At 51.2% G+C, this 23,469-nt stretch overlaps 1 protein-coding gene across 1 annotated transcript in view; it reads left to right on the forward strand.

Annotated features, from left to right (window-relative positions):
* The window catches only part of SPON1 (spondin 1), a 256,861-nt gene that overhangs the window by 215,429 nt on the left and 17,963 nt on the right, over nt 1–23,469 (forward strand). Inside the window, 1 exon segment of the mRNA XM_047694020.1 lies at nt 13,132–13,196. Coding sequence (XP_047549976.1) covers nt 13,132–13,196 — 65 coding nt within the window.

The raw sequence follows: 23,469 nt of genomic DNA on the forward strand, positions 1-23,469 counted from the left end.
TAAAATAAAAGAAAGAAATGATTTTATTGTATACTGGAATTTGCTAAGAAAGTAGATTCCTAGCACTCTCAGCACAAAAAAACAAAAAGGCAACTATGTGAAGAAATGAATAGGTTGATTAGCCTGAGCGACCATGTTTCTATGAGCCGTACACCTCATTTTATTCCCCTTGACTTTACTGTCCTTCCCAGATACTGCTTCCCTGCCCGCCCCCTCCCCCAATGGAAGGTTTGCAGCAACGCTGCATTGAGCAAATCTTTGGCATCACTTTTCCAATGATATTTGCTCACTTTGTGTCTCTGTGTCTCATCTTGGTCATTTCTGCCAATTTTTTGGTCATTTTTTTTCCCACTAACTGTTTAGTAATTCTCATCAAACTGTTTCGCTGCAATTATATTTGTTGTGTTGATCAGTGGTTGTGACTCTCCAAAAGCCCAGATGCCGGCTCCGGCTAGCATTTTTTGGCAATAAAGTATTTTTTGATGACGCACGTTGTTTTTTTAGACATAATTCTCTTGCACCCTTACTAGATTTCAGAGTGGCGTGAACATAACTTTTATAAGCACTGGGAAGGCACAGGCTCGTTTGACTCCCCTTATTACTGGCTTCTTTGGGGTGGGCTGGAACTGAACCCATGCTTTTTCCAAGGCAGGCCTATATCTCTATAGCAAACCCTGGTGTTGTACACCTTAAATACATACATTTCTACTCAAAATATTAGGCCTTTCAAAGGAGGAGTTGCTTGAGAGGATAGGGATATGTGCCCACAAGTGGACAATCACTCGGAAGGAAGGGGCTTGGAGACATGTGCATTTAGGAACTAAGTAATATTACCATTCTCCGGGCCCTTTACTTATGCCATCTCCCTCAACCCTCATGTACTATGATTAATCTACTAGAGGACATGCCCACAAGAGCGGGGACTTTGTTGTCTTGTCCACTGCCCTGTGCTCTGTGCCCAGCACAGTCTGACCCATAGAAAGAGCTCAACAACCTGTGTTTTATGCACGAGGAATCCTCTCAGAGAAGATGAGCGACTTTCCCAAACTTACACAACATGTAAGTGGCTGAGCCAAGATTGGAACATGGGTCTGACTTATCCCACCACTCTGCTCTTTAATTCCTGGTCCCCGGTGCCACAGTCAGAACTAGAAGCTGGTTTTCATGGCCAGGGAAACGTCCATTACCAGGGAAAGCCTGGCAGAGGCCAGCTTCTTACCTTCCCGGAGGGACACCCCTTGAGTGTCCCCGCAGGGCACAACGTCTCCTGTTACCTCCGCAGTCTGTCCCCAACCTCTGTGAGGACATGATGGGGGAGGGGGCAGGTCTCAGGAATGAGAAGGGTTAAGCTTTTACAGCTCATTGAAGCTGTTCCTTTGCATTTAAATAGCACTATTGAAGAAAGCAGCCTTTCTGGAATCTATTTGATGCTAACATTCGGAGCACCTTAAGGCACACCTATTTCTCCACCCGTCCAGGTCATTTGGAGCTCCATTACTTAATAATTTGAAAGCTTTTTATGGAAATCAGTGGATGGAGGGAGCTGATGAGGTGAAATGTTATTATGTTTAAGGAACCAGCAAAACAGGCTCACAGGACAGTACCTGAAGCTTCTACCTTGCTTTCTCATTCAGTGTAGGGTATTTTAGAGATCATCTCATTAGTGATACAGCTCTTTTGAAAATGAACCCAAAGTCTGCAGACCAATGTAAAAACACATATATGCTTTTATATCTTTTTTTCACTTTTTCTGTGCTCTTTTTTTTTTTTCCAGATTTCATTTATTTATTTATTTTAGAGAAAAAGAGAGAGCATGTGGGCAGGAGGAGAGGGAGGAGAGACTTACACAGACTCTGTGCTGAGCATAGGGCCGATGCAGGGCTCGACCTCATGACTCTGAGATCACAACCTGAGCTGAAATCAATGCACCACCCGGGCACTCCTGCTCTGTGGTCTTCGGAGTCATCATTAAAGGAGCTATATCACAAACGAGATCATCCCTGAAGTATATTAAATTCTAGAAAACAGGGTACAGTTTGTGTACTCATCTATTTGTATAATAATCTAGCTACTATTGTGCAAATAAATGATAGGGGTAGGGCGCTTGGGTGGCTCAGTCGTTAAGCGTCTGCCTTCACCTCAGGTCATGATCCCGGGGTCCTGGGATGGAGCCCCGCATGGGGCTCCCTGCTCAGCAGACTCTGCTTCTTCCTCTCCCTCTGCCTCACCCCTATTCATGCTCTCTCTCTCTCAAATAAATTAATAAAATCTTGAAGAAATAAAAAAGAATACTTGAGTGGCTTTTTCAGTGAAACCGTCCTCACATCCCCACCTCTGCAAGCCTGGCCCTCCCTCACACACCCTCCCTTGCTTTGCTGTCCCCAGAGAGTCCATCAAAGTGTGGCGCCCTGTGACTGCTCACCGTGCAGGGAAGGCAAGCTCCGCGAGACAGGGACTGGCATCACTCGTGTTCAGACCTCGCAGTGGAGCCTGGCAGAGGGTGTGGGCTCTCCCAGGATCTGCTGCCTATCCCCCCCACCTCCAGCAATGCCCATAACCTCAGCCATCAGTAGCCAGGCCACCACGCCTGGCTCTTCCCTCCTCTTGCTCTGGCTGGAAGGCCACCCCGCTATCTCGGATCTGGATCTGGCTTCTCATCTTATCAAGGACCCCACTCGTGTGCAGGTGCACCCCGCTCTCTCCCAGAACAGCCCTTTCTCTTTCTGTATTAGATTATACCCTTCCACATACAAACGAGTCGTAATATCACTCATCTTTTAAAGAATAATCACATGTCCTTACTGCTACCGCCAGTTTTCTCACCACCGTGCACAGCAGACTCCTGCAAAGAGCTGTCTGGGCCCGCTCCGGCTGTGTGGCCTTGCCCACTTGCCTTCCCTAAACCCACTTCAATTGCAATTTCAGCAGTGACCATCGAGGCAGGGGTGGCAGCAGTGAACAGGTAGCTGGATCTGCCTCCCTGGGGCAGGGGGGACAGAGGGGACAGTGGGGACAACAGAAGAGCTTTGCAGAGGCCCTGGGGCAGAACCTAGTGTCCTCCTGCCTCACTGGCGGTCCCAAGTTAGGCTCTTTTCCATCCCACCCTCTTCTCTCTCTCTGCCTACTTCCCAGGTTCTCTGTCGTGTACCTTTAACTACCACCTATATGCTGATGCCTTTCAAATTTTTATCTCCAGCCTGGACTTGTCCCTTGAACTCCAGCCTCATATATCCAACTGCTGACAAGACACCTCCCCTTGGAGTCATCCTTGACCCCTCTTTGTTTTATAACCCCCATCCATCAGCAAGTCCTTCTGTGTCTCCCTTTAAAATAATGCCTTGCTTCCACTGTCTCCTCCGCTCCCGTTGCTCTCTCCTGGTCTGATGCCCCTTCCTGCCCCCTGCTGCCCCCTGCCGCCCCTCCCTATGCCCCACTAGCATTTATACTCCCTCAGCTATCAGCAGAGCCCTCGGAGCCTATCGATCATGTCACACTCTCCTGTTTGCAGACCCTTCGGCGACATCCCAGTCTGGCAGCACTCCTAAGAAGTGCCCTCGGACCCCTGGGAGGGCCGCATGGGCCAGAGGCTTCCTCTAGCTTGTCACTAATTAATCTTTTAATTAACTCACCCGTTATTCATCCCTTAATCGTCCCCTGCACACCTCCTCCAACCCATGCCGATGGTGGGGGCACAGGGAGGACACAGTTCCCAGCCCTGCTCTCCCACTGGCTTCTGGGACCAGACCTGGACTGGAGCTGTCCTCAGAGGAAGGCAGAGTAGAGGGGATGGGTAAGGCAGGAAGAGGAGCGAGGGGTGTCCAGTGCTGTGCTGTGGAGAGCTGGGGCGCTGCTCTTCCAGGTCATGTCACAGGCACCTTCAGCCCGACCTAACCTGGCTTCCCTTGGGGGCCCCTGCCTGTTGAAAGCTGACAGCTTCTGCTGAACGTCCCCTCTCACGTGTGATGTCAGTCTCACCTGGCCTGGCCCCTTTTCAGCTTCTCTGCTCTGGCCCTGGCACTTAGTTTTTTCGGGTGGCTGGAGACCGACCAGGTCGAAGGTGGAATAGAGGGCATGGGAAGAGCAGGTGGAGAGAGGGGTGGGTGGTATGGAGAGACAGACATGCCCCAGCGACCTCCCCAGCAACCTCTGCCCCCTGGGGCAGACTTTCATGAGCATTACAACGGACAAAATGAAAAAGTCTGGAAAATTAGGTTAAACCCGGGATTGACACTTCGGTCACCAAAGGACAAGCTGAATCGATGCTTGTGGCTACTAGAAGCATACAGAAGGAGGGTGCTCTCTCTCAGGTCACAGGGTGATGCCCTTCCCCAGCGTGCTCCACCTGCCGGAGTCAGGTGAACGAGGTGGGGCAGTGGGGCGGACCTGGGGGCACCTCTGATAGGCCCTTCCCCTCCGGCTTCAGAAATGCCCAGCTGCTTTCACAAAACCATCTCACAGGAAAATTGTTATCTACGGCCATTATGCAATTTTCCCATCGGAATTACAGGCTATGTTTGAAAAGAACTCAAAAGAAATTGAATTTGAAATGCTTCTGTGCAACCACATCATCTCCGTGGGGATCTGTAAATGGGCTTCACATACCTTCTCTGGCTTTGAAATAGCGGCTCAGACAGTGGCTTGTGATGGCAACAGCTGCCCAGGGGTGAGGCTCCCTATGGGCCCTTAGGCATGGCCAGCCCGGGTAGCTGGGTGAACACCGGTAGCCGACTAGGGTTTGTGAGCTCTGACCACGGTTCCTAACGCGGCCCCCTATCCTGGCCCTTCTCTCTCCCTCGAGTTCAGGCAGTTCCAGCAGAGCCGTCCGGCTGGCACTCCCCCACCCTGCCTGTGCCCGTGCCCGTGCCCGCCAGCCCCGTGCTGAGATCTTTGAGCCCCCTTCCCACGGCTGGGCCAACAGAGTGCTGGTGGACCGAGTCTCGGAGAACACCGGCCCTTCCTGTTCACAGCCTCTCATCCATTCAACAAACACTGTTTGAGCACGTTCCGAGCACGTTCCAAGCACGGTCCTAAGTACTGATGGTACAGCAGGGAGCAAAACAGAGGAAAGCTCTTGCCTGCAGGGGCACCCCTATTCTAGCAGGGAGAGATAGACCATAAAAAGTAAATAAGCGGGGATGCCTGGGGGGCTCAGTCGGGTAAGCGACCGATCTTCGTTTCCACTCAGGTCATGGTCTCAGGGTTGTGAGATCAAGCCCCACGTCCAACTCCTCACTGAGTGTGGTGTCTGCTTGAGACTCTCTCTCCCTCTCTCTCTGCCCCACCCCCTGCTCCCTGCTCATGCTCTCTCTCAAAAAAAGGGAGGGGGGTGCCCAGGTGGCTCAGTCAGTTAAGCCTCTGACTCTTGGTTTCAGCTCAGGTCATGATCTCAGAGTCATGAGATGGAGCCCCATATCAGGCTCCATGCTCCGCGGGATTCTGCTTATAGGATTCTCTTCCTCTGCCCTCCCCCAGCTCCCTCCCTTCCTCTTCTCTCTCTCTCTCTCTCTCTCTCTCTCAAAAAAAATAAATATTTTTTTAAAAAGGTAAATAAACAAAGTCCACAATATATTGGACAGTGACCAATGTGATGAAACAAATGAAATCAGATAAAATGATGGAGATATGCTGGGATGAGGAACCAGCAGGGGACTGCTATTTTTTTTTAAATTCCTTTTTTGAAAGAGAGAGACCAAACTCACACAAGTGAGAGAAGGGGGAGAGGGGCAGAGGGAGAGGGAGAACCCCAAGGAGACTCCATGCCCAGTGCAGAGACTGACATGGGGCTCGATCTCATGACCCTGAGATCACGACCTGAGCCGAAACCAACCGTGGGTCTCTTAACCAACTGAGTCACCCAGGCACCCCCCAGGATTTCTAGTTTTAATAGTGGTGTCAGGGGAGACCTCAGGAGAAGGTGGCATTTGAGCAAACACCCGGAGGAGGCAAGGAAACCATGCTATGAAACCTGGAGGAAGGCATTCCCGGCACAGGGAACAGCAAGTGCTAAGTGTGGCCGGAGTGTCCGAGGACACATGAGATGTCCCGAACGACCAAACCAAACAGAGTGAGGGACAGAGTCCTAAGGGATAGAGTTAGTGAGGTAATAAGGGGTGGCATTGCCACTGAATGAGCTGGGGAGAACTGGGCCGGCCAGCCTAGGGAGAGGAAGGTCACGAGTTTGGTTTCAGAGGTGTTGAGACACCAATTTGACACACGGATTTGACATCCAAATGAAGATGTTAAACAGGTGATATACACGGTAGACGATTAAACTTCAGTCATTGTCAGTGTAGATGTAATGGTGTTTGGAGGCATAAGCTGAAATGGTAAGGCAACGTGGAAGAGGGCCAAGGGCTTGAATCCTGGTGGTTGGAGAGGGGTCAGCAGAGCAGACTGAGAAGGAACGGGCGGTGAGGTGAGAAGAGACAGAGGTGCCAGAGCCAGGTACAAAGTGCTTCAAAGCAGGGGGAGGGACCAGCTGTGTCCAATGCTGCTGAGGAGGTCATGGAAGCTAAGAGCTGGGCGCTGACCCTGGGCAGCGGTGAGGTAGTCAGTGACCTTGACCAGAGTAGTATGAGAGGAAGGAGACATCTCAGTCACTTCATCTGAAAAATGGGAACCATTTGCCTGCCTACCTCAGAGTTCTGCAGTGCGGACCTCAGGAGACCACGCACAAGCCAGAGAGCACCACCAGTAGGAACTATCTGTTTTTATTTATGACCCAATAAACCCAGAGCCTGTTGAAATGATGGGAAACTATGACGTTGGGCACAATTGATTTTAAAGATGCTTATAGCTCCATTATCACCTCATAAAATGGCTCATTTCCTGCTGCTCATCACCAAGACACCCACCAAGAGACGAAAAGTTCCCTTCAGACATGGAAGCCATCAGGGTTGATGTTTTTTATGGGTGGTAAGTGGGAATCCTGGGAAAGGATAGAAGCGAACAGTGGAGCTGAGCACCATTCGCCAGAGACCCTTTACCTATGATCCCAGGCGCTGCGCTCACAGAGGGATCTGGGTGACCCTATGCTCAAAGCACCAGTTCTTTGGGGGAAACTATCCGCCAGGGGCAGCGATGCTCTTGCTGAAAAACGAACAAAATGGAAGAGAGACGAGCACAAGATGGAGAGGAAGAACAGGCAAAGTAAAAAAAGCAGGAATTTTGGAGTCAGACGCATCTGTATTGGAACCGTGGTTCCTGGGTGGGCTTCACCAAGTTACGTGACTTCTCTGATCCTCCGTTTCGTGGTCTACAAAATGAGATGGTAGCTGTTCCCAAAGGTTTCCTTAAGAAACAAGCTGATGAGTGCAAGGAAAGGCACGATTTGGGGAGTGGGGCTGTCTGTGCGAGCACACAGGTCACTGCGTGTGCATTTCATACCGTTGGATTTCCCCCCTTCAGGAGCAGCTCCTCTCCAGCCTAGGAACCCGGGCCCTCCCCTGCTCTGCATCGGAACCAGTTCTCAGGGCAGCATTAACACTGCCAGTGTCGTGAACACCGTCCGAGTGTGGCTGTAACGTTCAGATCTCAGAATGAGCTAGGACATGCCCGGGGCCAGCAAAGGCACCAGTGGACAGGGGGTGCCCCGACCTTCCGCGAGAGCCTGGCCTTTCTGCACCTCAGCTCAGCCTCCCAGCTCCCCTCTGCCTGGCTTCACAGCGTGACCAGTGTGGTCTCCAGAGTCAGAACGAGGTTGAACTCTAGCTCTGTACTTTGGCCAAACAGATGTGTTTCTGAGGATTAAAAGTGTCACCCTGCCTACTTTGCAAATGCGTTGTAAGGATTCAATAAAATGTTCTATGAAGGTAATCGGCAAGATGCCCAGCACATCCAAACAATTGATCGGTGTCGTTACTGTCGTTACTGTCGTTACTGTTGTTTCTTCTACTTGCTTTGATCAGTTTCCCTCTATGATTACGGACTGCATCCGGTTTCTCTTCCTGTGGGGAGGAGGCAGGGCTAGGGCTAGGGCAGGACCTGCTCCGTGCCACCGGCAGCAAAAAGGGCATTAGGAGGAGGAAAGAGGTTGTGGCTCAGGACGGGGAGGTGAAGGTTCAGGCAGGCGTAGGCACACAGGGCAGAGAGGAGGTGAGGAACAAGGCGGGGAGGAGGTGACAGACCCTGGCCCTTCACTGTAGGCATGACTGAGATGCCCAGAGCCCTCCAGCATCACCCTTCATGGGAGGGTCAATGTTGGGTGGGATTGGTTCTGACACCAGCTCCTACCCAGTCCTTCATTCTTACTCTCAGCTCTGCTCAGACTTGCTGTCTTCCTAATACCAATATGATTTCCACCACCAACCTGTCCCCGGCGTGATTTCGCCCTGCAACATGACCCTCCTTCCTCCAGATCTGACCTCAGCCGGTGGCCGCTTGGGAGCTGTGTGATTCCCAGTTGGTGTCAGGGGCTCTGAAGTCTGAATAGGGCTATAACATCTTCACAGTATTTTTACCAAAAGCAGGACAAAAGAACTCATCCCCGTGAAGATGGACACGAGTGACCTGTGGTTTCTTTGGGGCTTTTAATTTTAATTGGCGTATCTCTGGAAAAGTGCTAATGTCATCCAGAAGAGGCATGAACTGTGAATACCCTGAAATACTTGGTTTGAAAAGAGTCCTAGGGGAGATGTAGAAGGGCTCTAAGGATTCTTGAAAGATCCTTTCTGTGCCTCAGAGGCTTGTTAAAACAGCTTTTCATTTAAGTCGAAAGTGTGGATTGCTTACTCTGACTTTAAGTCCTTCATTCTTCAGAAGGGAAAATGCCCAGAGCCCCCAGCGGCCCCATCCAAGGCTCACCCAGCTACATAAACTCTATCATATGCTCCCTGAGACTCAGAGCGTGGCTTTAAGTGAGGGAGTGTTCTCCCGAGGCTTGGTGGGTTTGGAGATGCAACTGTGTGTTTCACAATCTGTACTCAAGCATCGCAAACTGATTCTCCCACCAGCTTGAGAATGTAAATGAGAGTAAGAAGAGTAGCTAATATATGCTTATTCGGGCACTGTATTAGCACATGCTGTGAATTATGTCATTTAGTCCCACAACAACCTCATGTAGTAGAGATTCTTTTTATTTTTGTTTTTAAGATGTATTTATTTGGGGGAGGGGGGAGGGGCAGAGGGAGAGGGAAAGCCGGAATCTCAGCAGAGCCCCCACTGAACGCAGAGCCCGACTTGGGGCTCCATCTCACCACCCTGAGATGGAAACCTGAGCCAAAACCAAGAGCCGGCTGCTTCACCGACCGCGTCGCCCGGGTGCCCCAGGACTGAAACTCTTTTTAAATCCCATTTCACAGGTGAGAAAGCTAAGAGAAGTCAAGGGACTCACCAGAGGACACAGAGCTAGCTAACAGCGCAGTCTGTATTTGAACTCAGGCGTGATTCTAGGGTTTATGCTCTCAAACGCACTCCTTTCCCATGGGCTGGCTCAGTAAATACTAAAATGTTTGATAGTACTCAGGGTGCCCAAAGTTGTGGCAACATGGGCACCTACACATTCTTGCGGGGGGTGTAAATTGGTACAGATTTTTGGAGCACGATTTGGTAGGTGCTACCAAAATGATACATTTGCTTCATCTTTTAACGGTCCCTGGCAATCCGTAACACGGGAAGCCTTGGGTTTGTAAATAAATACATATGCGAGTGTTCACCATAGTATGGTGTGTGGAGACAAACATCCACCACTAAGGCTGGCGAAGTAAATTACAGAACGTCCGCGCTATGGAATTCCACCATACATCGAACGCTTCGCTTTTTCAACAATTTGCTGAGTATCCGTCGCACTGGATACGGCCATGAACAGGCAAGCCAGGCACCCTCCAACCCTGCAGAACTTGGGTTCTGCCAGAGAACTCGGATAATTCACAAATTTTTAGTTTAAGTACATTTTCCATAATGCTCCTGCTTTCTTAGTTGAGTGAATAACGCAGGTGACCCCAGACGCGTGACAACAAAGCTGTCGCCCATGCAGTTCTCATACCACCGCTAGATGGAACAATTCACAGCGAGAAGCTGTCCTAAGGCCCACCCATGTGCCTGCACCACCCCTGGAGCCTCCATCGCTCTCAAAATTATAGGTAGAATTTCATCGCCGTAAATAAACACTAACAGAGCGCCCGGCCAACTTTTGTTGCATTATAAACTGTAAAAGTAGAATCAATATGTCCTTAGTTGGGGCTTGAAAACCAAGATTTCAATACAATGCAAGGGAAACCTGCAGGGCTAGCTGACTCGGTGGCCATCTGACCTCCACCCACATTGGTTTTACTTCTTAATAAAGTATTTCTTCAAGGGCAAAGGGAGGGATGGTCATCAGACAATATCTCATGACTTGGATCTCCCAGCTTGGATTCCTCTTTACTACCTCTTGACTTGGTTTACCATAATTTGAATATCTGAAACACCAAAAAGCAGCAAAAAGATTGCTGTGATGCAGTATCTACTGCCATGGGAAGTTTCCCAGAATATATTAAGGAAAAAATTTTAAATCATGGTGCAGAATAATATATTCGGTATGATGCATTTTTGTGGGGAGAGTTCTGATGTGCGTGCACACACACACACCACAGTTGCACACACATAGTAAAAGGTCTGGAGTGATACACACCAAACTGCAACATTCTGGAGAAGGAGGCAGAAGGCAGGGAGCTGTTAGGGTGGAATATGGTCCACATTCACACTGTGTGCTTCTGTGATGCTAAATTTGTCTACAGTAAGCGTGTACACTTCTGCTTATGCAATATTCCGTATCTGTAAAATCGAAGGAAAACAAAGTACACCAGAGCTGGAGGATGAAGGCCGTGTCTGAGAACTCGGGAATCAAGATGTTATCATAGAAGTGGTGGGCAGCCACTGAAGGGCCGAGGCAGGGAATGGAGACGGTGGGATTTGCAGCCCTGTGGAGGGTGTACTGGGGGAGAAGGAAGAAAGTGTGGAGGCTGTGGAAGGGCTCACAGGACTTTGCAGACCGTGAGCTTGGGCTTGGACTTGGAGCCTGAACTCTGGGAGGGGCGGGAGATGGGGAAATGGAGGCACACTGGAGGAGGAGCAGGCTTCTGGGGTCAGAGGCAGGGCTCAGCGTGGGCCACGGGACAGATGAGATGATACAGGGAAACGGGTCACGGGAGACCCCTCGCCTGCCTTGTGTCTCACACGTGACATCATGCCAGACAGCCTCTCTCAGCCCTTCCCCAGATATTTATTAGAAATGAGTGAGGGAGGGGCGCCTGGGTGGCTCAGTGGGTTAAGCCTCTGCCTTCGTCTCAGGTCATGATCTCAGGGTCCTGGGATCGAGCCCCGAATCAGGCTCTCTGCCCAGCGGGGAGCCTGCTTCCCCTCTCCCCCTCTGCCTGTCTCTCTGCCTACTTGTGATCACGCTCTCTCTCTCTCTCTCTCTCTCTGTCAAATAAATAAATAAAATCTTTTAAAAAACAAACAAACAGGGGCGCCTGGGTGGCTCAGTGGGTTAAGCCGCTGCCTTCGGCTCAGGTCATGATCCCAGGTCCTGGGTTCGAGCCCCGCATCGGGCTTTCTGCTCAGCAGGGAGCCTGCTTCCTCCTCTCTCTCTGCCTGCCTCTCTGCCTACTTGTGATTTCTCTCTGTCAAATAAATAAATAAAATCTTTTAAAAAATAAATAAATAAATAAATAAATAACAAACAAACAAAAGAAATGAGTGAGGGATGTGTTCCCAACCAATGAACCAGTCTCCCACGAGCCGTGTAAACCACTCAGTTGGGACCAAGAAATGCTCTCCTTGCAGCCACGTGATTGTGGGGGTGTCTTTGCATCCAAAGATTCTTCCCCTGACCAAAAGAGGTAACTGTCAGGGAAGCCTGAGCTCAAGAAGAGGCTGTTGCCTCTGCCAGCTTGTCCCCAAAACCCTCTGTGGGTGCCCGAGCCAAGCTGGATCTGGCTGAGCTCCCATCCTCTTAAAGGCCCACCCCACCATGGGCTGCAGGTGAGGGGCTCCGGGCCCAGAAGTCTTTTCATAATCTTTGCACCTGAGCCTGGGGACACCTCCGACCTCCTTCCAGTTTCCTCAGGGCTGTGGGATTTTCTGGGTATGGTCCCCACCAATGAGAAGTTCACCAGTTCACCCTAAGTATGTTCGAGGCATTTATGCCAGGCATTGCTCTAAGGACAAGGGCAGAGCTCTGAGCCAGCCAAGCAAGCCTCTGCCCCCCGCCCACAGCCTGGAACTCAGGGACCTGTTCGGTCAGCAACAAAGTTCTTGCTTCCTCAGCTGGTGACATTTCAGGTTTTTCCGGACATAGTGGACGGTGGTGTCTGAGCACTGCTGGGCCCCTCCAGGGAAGGGGAGATCCAGGACCAGCTGAATCCCCTCCAGGGAAGGTCCCTAGCCAAAGCCACATCTGGGCCTGTGGAAGTCTTCAGCCTTGAAAAGGTTTATGCTATTCCTGTGCCCCGATGTATAATTGAAAATAAAAACCCAAACTATAAAGTTAAGCAAGATCAACAAAGTTCTGATTTTTGTCCCTCATTGATGCCTTAATGCTTTCCTTCAAAATGCTAATTATCAAATTCTTCCTTAAAAAAAAAAAAAAATCATTTTAAGTGCCCATGCCACACGCTGTCCAGAACAAAATAGAACAGAATAATATGAGGGGCATGATGGGGGAGAGGGGGTTGGCCCCAGACTCTGTTCTGACCTCCTTGTCCAAGGAAGGCTGGTCACGCGTGCAGGTCTCAGCAGCAGGAGAGGCCCCAGGAAGGACAGGCCTCCGGAGCTGGTGTTGGCTACACTGTAGCTCCTCGTGTAGCCAGTGCCCGACTGCAGAGCACGGGACCTGCGCTCCAGGCTGGGCACTATAGAAATCTGGCCATCCGGAGCCAAGTCCAGGTCAGAGCTGTGGCTACCGTGGGGGAGGGGCGGACAGAGCTGGAAAACAAAGTGAGGCTCAGGGGGCCCATGCGTGTGCACCACCCCCACCCCCTGGGATGGCCAAGGCTGCAGGGCTTTCCGGGGCGGGGGCGGGGGGGGGGTGGCTTTCGGGGAAGGGGGAGGTTTGGCATCTGGTAAGGGAGTGGACAGTGTCACCAAGTCAAACCTCTCTTGGCCCAGGGGCCCGGCTCTCCTCACTGAGTATCTCTGGTCCTTTTTTTGCAGAGTGATGAGGTCCTCACTGTCATCAAAGCCAAAGCGCAGTGGCCAGCCTGGCAGCCTCTCAACGTGTAAGTAGCAAGCAGACCCTGGCCACGGCCAGCCCTGGCCTAGCCTCGCACTCAGAGCCGCCAGCCCCTGGCCGCCGCCTGCCCGCAAGGCCAGCAGCGCCTCTCAGGCACACAAGCATGTGCGGCTCACTGCCCGCGTGTGGGCTCCCACACCTGCCCCTGTCCCCTCAGGAAAACAGGCTTGGTCTCTGTTTCCCCCCACAGCTCTACCACCACAGAACCAGACACAACGATTAACCATTCTGTGTCCACTCATGCTCTTGGCTCAGGCCGAAACTGCCTTTGTACAGGGGGTACTCACCTGAGGCCAGGGCCCCCTTACAGAAAGCCAGATTTGCCCCAGGTTCCCTTCTCAGTCCCCATCTCTGTTCTGTCTACTCTGTCTCTTGAAGATTTTATCCTCCCTTGCATTTTAGTGACCAAGGGTGTGCTCATGGGCCTCCCAAGGACTACTCCCCAAAGTAGCTTTGTAGGTAACTAGGCAGACATGTACATAGGTAAGTAGACAGATCAACCGTCCACCGGTTTCTTGGACACCTCTCTCTAGAGGGCATACATGGACCTCAAACTCATCATATCCAAAATGGATCCCATCACGAAGTCCCATGGATCCTGCCTTCTTCGTATCGCACACATCAGTCTCCCCTGGCCCTTCTCCCACTCTGAGTTCCGACCGCCATGTTTTCTCACCTAGACCGCTTCAACTCTTCCCTCTTCCATTACGCTGTCACTGGAGTGATCTTCTAAGAATCCAAATCTGATTGTGTCCTGCTCTCCTCAGAATCCCGCCATGACCTCTCTTAGTCCCCAGGACCCCTTTGTGAGGCCACCGGGGGCCAAATACACCCCAGCCCTTGCCTCCTTTTCCTCAGGGCTCAGGTCTCGTTCCTCCCTACTCCACACCTCGCTCAGGCTCGCTGAGTCCCATCCAGTTCCTTGAGCAGGCTCTGGTTTCACCCATCCCCTGAGGATGCCAGACTGGGAGCAGAGTTCTCGCCAGCCCCGTAAAATGGTTTGCGAAGCCTGGCTCGGCCAGCCAGTCTCTGGAGTAGTCTGTATTCACTAATGGTGGTATTGACGGAGACAGCGACAACATGGGCAATGCTGAGATTCTGCTCAGCGGCAAACTCGGAATGATAGGAAGGGAAGCACGGGGTGATGTAGCAGGAAGGGCGGGACCTGCCAGGAGCAGGAATCGTGCGGTGCCAGGTGCCCGGTGGCCACCTCTTTAACCATTTGGCCAATCAGAGGTTCGTTCCACACAATGTGCCAGCCCTATACCAGTCTCGCCCTGTGGCATGCCCAGCGGGGGCATGGGGTGGGGAGAAATGGACAAAAAACAGAGTGCTCCCATTTCAGAGCTGCCCTTTGCACACGTTCAGGTGGGACCACATATACGGACTAGATAGACTATGACTTCATCATGGTAGCCAAGAGGATAAATGTTATGATGAAGCTATCAGTGGCTCCAGGAGACCAGAGATGGGGCGCAAGCCAGCCGAGGCTTAGGGAGAGGTCATGAAGGCCTTGTTCAGGAGGCGTCACAGGGCAGAGTCTGGAAGGATGCTTCTCACCCTGGAGAGGCCCAGATCTGGGCAGCTCTGAGGCCCACACTTGGACAGCTGACCCAGGGCTGGCTGCATGGAGGCCTGCTGCGATCTCCTCGGAGGAAACTGGGCCCAGAATGGCTGAAAACCTGCCAAGCCCTGGAAGTGCCTTTCCCTGAAAGGAGAAGCCACAGAGGAAGGCCCTGCTGTCCCAGCTCTCCCATGGTAGGTGGGCATCTGTCCCTGGCCTGTCCCACCAAAAAACACTGCTGTGAATTCACAGAGGCCCTGAACCTCCTTCACATAACTATCATCAATCAGAAAGAAAAGTCCAACCATGAATCCTGTTTGCTCAAGCTCTCCTCAGCTGCTCCCAGCTCCCATAAGCTATATGTGCGGGAGTCCTCCCCTCTAGCCCTCAAAGCAGGCAGGGGCTTGAAGCCAGGAAGCGGTTGGGGCCATCTGGGCCAGAGTTTGTGGATGGCAATGTTGACACCACTAAGGGACCCTGAGTCCAGTTTTCCCTTAAGGAGTCTGGGTTTAGGAAGGCATCAATGACAAAACAAGGTGCTTCCAGAAGGAGAGAGGAAAGAGGGAAGAGAGAAAAAGAAGAAAGCCGAGAACTGACCTTTTTGTCTTGAGCACCTGCTATGTGTCAGGAACCCTACTGGGCACGTATGTCCCTTGTCCCACTTCATCCTCAAACTACCCCACGAGGTAGGGATTTTGAGCCTCACTTCACAGACAAGACCGAGGCTCCGAGGCTCCGAGGCTCCGTGGCAGGTGCAGCCTCAGTGTGCGTCTCCACCAGCAGAGGAGCTTGCATTCCAGCCATCTCCAGCTGCCTCCACCACCTGTGACCTTCACCTCTAACAGAGTCCCTCCAATTAAGTGACAGCTCACTCAGTGTCCATTTTTCAATCAATCGAGACGTACAATATATGTGTCAGTCACACTTCGGGTCAGAATGAGATGAACATGGTGACCACAACCAAACACTCTGACTCCTGCCCCAAAACAAAACAGACTTTTGACTTTCATTTACCTCGTATCCTTCGTCGGGGCTGACCAAAACATTTTACGGCCTCAACAAACATTTGTGGTGGGCCTCTAAAGGGAAGTACTTCAAAAGTGCTTAGGAATACAGCAGAGTTTCTCCCGCATTCGCAGTCTGGTGAGGGAGAGACATTAACCAGATGATGACAAACGTGATATGTGTGCAAAGTAAGGATACAGAGTGCCATGAGGGTGTGTGAAGGGGACCCTGACCCAGCCTGAAGGTCAGAGAAAGCTTCCTTAAGGCACGGCAATTGAGGTAAGAGTTAAGGAATCAATAGGAGTTGACTAGATAAAGAAGCAAAGCTAGAGGAGAACATTCTAGAAAGTCTAGAGATCATCATGTGTCAAGACCCTGAGGAGGGATCGGCATACTTGAGGTACTAAATTGCTGTGGTGTAACTAGGTCCAGAGATCACAGGTGAATTTGGTGGGGTGCCAAGCCATATGCAACATTAGGGAACTTTATTTTTACATGAAGAGTAATGGGAAATTATTGAAGGGTTTTAAGCAGGATGGCAACACGATCAGATGTGCATTTCAAAAAAGAAAAAAAAAATCAGAACAGTAACAACACTCTGGCTCCAATATGAAAAGGTTAAGAACAGAGGAAGCAAGACCAGTGAGGAGAATTTGCTAATTCAGGGACCTTGACAAGGATGGTGCGGGGGGAGGGGAGTTGGGAGGGGTACGGAGATCTCAGAGATGCGTAGGAGTGGAGCCCCACAGGCTGCAGTGATAGGTTGCCTAAGGAGGGTTAAAGAGGCAGAGAGATCTAGGTCAGTGAGTTGGCAGGGCCTATTACAAGGTTTAGAAGAGTACACGAAGTTCAGTGGGAAGGACCCTGAGCTCAGTTCTGGGTGTGCTATGTTAGAGATGCCTTCACATGATCCCATCGGAGCTGCTGACGGTTAACTACAAAGCTCTGAAGCTCGGGGAGAACTCTGCACTGACATAAAATCGGGAGCCATCAAGGAGTAGAAGACAACGCCAAGGTCACGGATGAGAGAGAGCCTGAGAATAAGTCAAAGGTTTAAGGCTAAGTCCCAAGGAGCAACAGCATTTAACGCTGAGGAGGACCTGCCTGCGAAGGAAGGAAACAGAAAATCAGTAGCAAACCGATGGGGGAAGGAAGCTGAGTATCCGGGGAGCCAAGGGAAGAAAGCTGTGCCCAGTGCGGCAGAGAGGTCAAGTAGGATGGAGGCTGCAAAATGCTGGTTGGATGGATCCACATGAAGAAAAGCAGTGATCTTATTGAGAACCCTTCCGGCTGAGCGACGGCGGGAGGCCCCGAGCAGGGTGGACTGTGAACAGAAAGGGAGCTTACGGAGTCGGAGTCGGTGTGTACAGACGAGGCTTCCCTGCAGTTGACTGGGACTGGAAAGACACTGAGCAAGCGGCAGCTCTCAGGAGACGAAAGAGTCAATGCAGTTGATTTGTTTTTGCCTTCTTTTTCAAGATGAGAGAGACTTTCTGAAAAGTTGGGGGGGGGGAAGACACAAAATACTTGGGGACACCTTCCTACGCTTCCCCATTCCCCCAGACTTCCTGAGACCCCCGTAGAACAGAATTAATCAATGGCAAACATCAGACCTCCCAAACACCCAAACTCCCTCCGCCTAGTGCTACCAGCTTGTTAAGAGAAAGGAATTTTCCTTTGCTTTACCCATACCCCAGTCTCCCCTTCCTTCTTCCAAATCGCATTAGGAAGTCAAATTAGGAAGCCTCCGCCCAGCCAAGTTTTGTTTTGCAGTAACAGCTCTGCCCCACGCCCCCTCCCTGAGCCCGCAGGATCGAGGTTAATGGGATTCTAGCCTCCCTTGGGCCAGTGGAAAGCCGGGGTGACCTACTTTGTGAGGTCCTGCCCTGGGAAACTGACTTGCTTTTCAATGATCTTCATCTTTTTCCCCAGGACCACTTCTCAAAGAACAGCCATGAACGAACAAATTAGCTGCTGACTTGTTTAGCTCAATAAATCAAGCTGTGGCTTGTCAGCCCCGAGCGCAGGTAGAGACAGAAAAGACAGATGCTGAGCAAAACCCACATCCTTCACTAGTTCCTCTGGCGCCTGAGCAGAAAATGACCAGGTTTCCCGCAAATCGATTCTGAATTTCCACCACCCAGTTCCTCCAGCTTCATCTGGATCCTAGGAATTACTGGAACTTTTTTAAAAATAATTTTTTATTCTCATAATGAATCTTGTAAGGGACTGCAGGGCCCTTCGTGATTCCCAGCCACTCTGTCTGTTTAATTAATATTTGATAAGACAACCCTCCATGGGTTCCCGACAGCTGAGGGGATGGTGGACCAGAGACAGGTCAGCCTCCCCAGAAATCCTGCCTCTGGAGGGTCCGTGTCCCACAAATCACCCAAAGCCGGGGCTCTCCCCGCAAGGACAGAGGCATCTCTCTCTCTCTCTGTCGGATCGGGGCTGAAAGTTGCATGGTCCTCCCTCCTCTGGAGCCCTTGCCCAGGTCTGTGGATGCCCTCAGGATTGCAGAGAAGGCAGGCGGCGGACTGGAGGAGCAGGCGGCAGATAGAACGGGCAGAAGGACCGGAGTCCTACATGCCTCCAGGTTACCAGCAGCTTTCGGAGGCAGGAAACCTCTCAAACCTGCCTCCACCCACCAGCGGGGGTGGGGTGGGCGGTGTGCGCTTCAGCCTCACGCGTGGCTCTGGCGTCCTCTAGTGGTTCCGTGGAGTTTCTGCAACTCCAAAAGCTCTTTCTTGGGGATTATTTGAAATACGGAGGACACAGAACTCAGCCTATGAGTGACCTGAATTACCAGCGACTTGAGTCTCACTAGTGACCCGATTCACCCCAGTTTGGTTCTGAAATTTCAAAAGAGACAATAATTCCTTAAAGGAGCATAACAATCCCTTGCTGCCTCTTTTCTCTTATGGTGTTTTTCAAAAGTTTTGTTTGGAAAAGCCGAATGAGTAGAAAATCAACATTTGCCAAGTCTGTGCTGTACGGGTCACGATGAGAAGCAAATTGCTCATGCAGAGCCCTCGGGTGGGTGTGATGAGGCTCCCGTTTTGCAGCCCTAATAACTGCAAAGCATGCTGGGGTAAAAAGCCCATGGCCCACAGATAGCAAGGGGTTGAACCCAGATTCAGATCCAGCGGCCTCTTCCAATACCCTCTGTTCTTCCCTGCACCCCACGCTGCCTCTCTGAATGGAAGAAGGCGAGACACTTCCTCATGTCTTCGTTTGCTCTTCCTTTCCCGTTTTTGTGGTGCGGACTGTTTGTTCGTAGCTTTCCCTTATCTGCGGAAATGGTGGCATTTTTCTTGCAGATGTGGATTCCCTCTTTGTCTACTACAGTCACATTTGTCAGTCACACCGCGTGGAGACGTTTTGGCCAACGTGTCATTTTTCTTTCTAATTCAGCACTGTTGTTTCATTACACAGATGTCTTTAGTTGGTGTATACACTTCAATTACTTTTGTGATTGCTTTATTGTTTCAAAGCTGAAAAAATTAACATTTCTCCAACAGATCGGTAAACTTGACTTTTTTTCCTATAATTTGATTGCTTTCTACTTAGCGCTGGATTCTTTCTTTCTTTCTTCCTTCCTTCCTTCCTTCCTTTCTTCCTTTCTTTCTTTCTTTTGGTGTATGAGACTAGATGGGAATCCGTATTTTTTTAACTGCAGTTAAGTAAGCCCAACCCCTCTGTTGCACTGTCTTTCCTTTAACCCCTAATGTGAGACGTCTGTTTTGTGTAACACCTTATCTAAAGTTTCTGGGATCTCCGATCTCTGCCACTCATTTCTATTTCTTTCTTGTCCTGAATATGACATCAGTTATCATGATTTATAATATACTGTTATATGGTATGCCCAGATAAACTCTCTTTGCTAGAAAATCGATAAAAATTTAAATCCCAGGGGTGCCTGGGTGGCTCAGTCGGTTAAGAGTCTGCCTTGGACTCAGGTCATGATCCCCGGGTCCTGGGATTGAGCCCCACATCAGGCTCTCTGTGCAGTGGGAAATCTGTTTCTCCCTCTCCCTCCCCCTGCTTGTGCTCTTTCTCTCAAACTTTTAAATTTTAAAAAAAATTTAAGTCACAGAATAGGAAAATAAAACTAAATTAACAAAATGTCATATAGGGGAAAACATCGCATAAAAGCAAGCAGGAATGTGAATTTTTATTATGGTTTGGACAAATTAAAGAACTCCAGTCATACCTCACATTTCCCAAAGAAAACTCATATATATTTTTATCCATTTCATCATTTTAAATAGCATTTTTATTGTACAAGTAATGAATACTTTGAGGTGATTTTTAAATTAAATGTGAAGGTCAAAGGAAGTACAAGAGTTCCATATTCATTTCGTAAATTAAGTAATTTACTGAAAACAAATATTTGAGGAGATCCCACTGCATGCCAAGTTCTGAGCCAGCTCTGGGATATAGCTATAATACACAAGACAAAAATCATCTCTACTCTATTGGAACCTAATGGGCAAGATGGAAATTAAACAAGAAACTCCAAGCAAAGAGTGAACTCGGCACACTCTGGGAAAGTGCACCAGGGGTCCTAAAGGATTTGAGGAGAGGTCAGGAAATGCTTCCTCCAGGACATATTATATGAGCTGGGGGTCAGGGGACAAATTTCCCAGTCAAGGGGAAGAAAAAGGAGCAGAGCACACCTGAAGATGCAAGAAAATTGCTAAAACTGCTCCCATGTCCTTACAGATTCAGATTTGCCCTCTTACCCAACCTCAGGTCAGGCATTTTGTGCAGGGGTTGGTTGCCCCAAATTTCCTCTCCTTTAAAACTCACCAAGGTCTGGAGACCTCAGAGTTGGCCCAAATGCACCTGCAGAGAACAGTTTGCATGGTCCCTTGTGAACCCAGGAGGTTCTCAGATGGTCACTTCTACCAGCTGAGCAGAGTATCAGGATGGCATGTGGGGTCTGGCTTGGTTCTGTTTCCCCACCAATGGATGTCTTTGCCCCTTAGGTTGTCGTGGTGAATAGGGTCACTCATGGTTTACAGGATACAAGGGACTAACCTGATTCAAAGCCACCTGCCCAGGGAGAGGGAAAGGTAACGGGTGGAGGGGTTGGTCTCTATGGCAGTGGAAGAGGAAGTCCACCGGCCACAGCCACAGCCACGGCACTGCTGGACCCCCAGGGGGCTAAGCCAAGAAGAGCTGGGGCCTTCAACAGCCCATGGAGATGTCCACGCTCTTTGCTTCTCATGGACAAGAAGGTGGGCCCTGACCTACGTCCTGTTAGCTGCTGGGTGAGCAACCCCGTAGCAACCCAGACCACCCTTCTCGTAGAAGGTCCTTAGGTCCTTAAAAAAGCTGTGAAAACCACTCACGAGGAGCCAGTAAACGCACACCTGGGAAGAGAATATGAAAGCCCCTAATTCGTGCCTGTCTACACAGCAGAAGATGTAGGTGTGGGACATTAGCTCCAGGAAAAAGCATCCCCTTGGAGCCTCACAGCATCCCTGCAGGTGGGGTCAGACCTAAAAGCAGTGAGTGACCTCCTGCCAAGACCTAGAGCCGGTGGTGGTCGTGGAACTCAGGTCCTCCCACAATGCCCTGTCCAGCCGGCCCTCGGGGCACCAGGGGACTGGGGGACCAGGGGTTCCTGGCCTTGGGGAGCTCCCCATCTGCACGGGGATGACCACATGGTGACAGAGTGATGGCAGTCATTGGGGTACAGCTGCAGAGACTTCCAGAGTGTGTGGAAACACAGACCCTGGGCACAGCTGGCCTCGATCAGGGGCATCAGAGGGGCTCCAGGATGAGGTGGCTCATGGTCCAAGGCTTGCAAAATGAGCAGAGCGACGGTTCTCAAGCCTGAGATGCATCCGGATCAGCTGGAGGGGTTGTTGATCTGGAAGGCTGGGTCCCACCCCCAGAGTCTCTGATGTGGTAAACTTGGGGCAGGGCTTGGTAATTTGCCCGGGGACCACTCCATGTGCGCCCCTGAAGACAGGCCTCCCCAGCAGTGCAAGTGCCTGTGGGACCCACACCGCAGCTGGCCTGGCCAGGGCACCGGGCGGTGGGGAGGCAGGAGGCTGGAGATGAAGGTGACACTGAGCCTTGCTGAGCTGCGGACCCCAAAGCCGGGGCTCAGGCTCATCCGGCGCTCATGTGCCAGAACCCAGCCTGGCAGCAGGCTACGAGGTAAAGTCGTTTCAGGAAGGCCTCCCTCTCCTTCCCTCTTTTTCCTGAACCCTGTATGACCCTATACTGCTCCCCTCAATAGAGTTCTTATAGCTCAAGGGCCAGGCACTGGGCTAAGTCCTGCATGCAAGTTCTCTCATGACACACACACTAAGCCTTTGGCATAGCCATAGGGAGGTCCCCATTTCACAGACTGGGACACTGAGGCACAGAATGCTTCGGTCATTTGCCCAAGGATACGCAGCTGTAAGAGGTAGCGTGCCAGGACGCACACCCAGGCTTCCGTCCCTCTCTGCTCGTTGTTTGACCCCCTCCGGCCTGCCAGAGCCCAAGGGGTCCAGTTCTCTGAGGCCTGAGCAGGTGTGGGGTCATTGCTTCGGGGGACAGGTGAGGGCAGCCAGAAGCAGCTGGTCTCCAGAGAGACACACATAGGGACTCCTGAGCAGCCGAGGTGCACCGGCTGCCAGCTGGACGGAACAGACGAGCTGGGCCCCAGCCAAGGATTCCCCACAATTAGCAGCCTGGGGGTGTGGAGTCAGGCGGGGCTGCCTCTACACCTCAGCCCCGGCCAGCTGGTCTCTGGGTCCATTAACCTTTATACGCTTGCTTTCTTCTCTACAAAACGGGATCATAATTTTAACCCCACGGGATTGTCATGGGTGGCGGGGGAGGGGCACAGAATAACTCGGGTCCAGCACCAAGTGTGTGCTGAGTGAGTAAACACTTTCTTCCCCAGGCCCTGGGGGGCCGCCACCTCCGATCTCACCCATCCCGGGCCACAAGAGCTCTTCTTAGCAGCTTGAGATAGAGGTTAAAGACAATCCCCTCTTGTGGCTTGGGGGGCGTCAGGCAAAGGTCCGTGCCGCTCTCGCTGGGTCCCTGCTCACCACCTGGAGGATGGGGTCCGAGAAGCATGGGAGTCCCTGGGGGAGCTCTGGGGCCAGGGCAGGGCCTTGCAGGAGGCAGCCCTGTGAGGACAGTGGAGGCAGCAGGCCTCGGAGGCCTGTGGGAGGGCACAACGGAGTGAAAAGGGGGCAGAGAGAAGGAATTTGAAACGGATAATGAAAAGCTACTATCTTGAGCTAATACTGTCTTGGGTCACAGTCTCCGTCTGCCATTTAACTTTGTGACGTTGGGCCCATTACAGAAACAGCCCCCTGAGCCTGGGTTTCCTCATCCATCAGCTGGTGTCAATCATTCTTCTCTCAGGTCTGTTCTGAGGATTCAGTGAGAAGGTCTGAGAAGGGGCTTGGGGCACTGGTCAGACGTTGTTATTTGTAGAGTTCGCCTCACATGTAACAGAGCTGGGCACACCGTGCTGCTGGCCGAGGATTAATAGGACCAGGAAGCTCCAGCGGCAGCTCTTTTTACCCAGACCTTTTTCCGTTGCCTTTAAATTCCCCTGACTCTGGGGCGCCTGGGTGGCTCAGTGGGTTAAGCCGCTGCCTTCGGCTCAGGTCATGATCTCAGGGTCCTGGGATCAAGCCCCACATCGGGATCTCTGCTCGGCAGGGAG

This window comes from Lutra lutra, chromosome 10 (assembly GCF_902655055.1).
Source record: "Lutra lutra chromosome 10, mLutLut1.2, whole genome shotgun sequence".
Classification (NCBI taxonomy): Eukaryota; Metazoa; Chordata; class Mammalia; order Carnivora; family Mustelidae; genus Lutra; species Lutra lutra.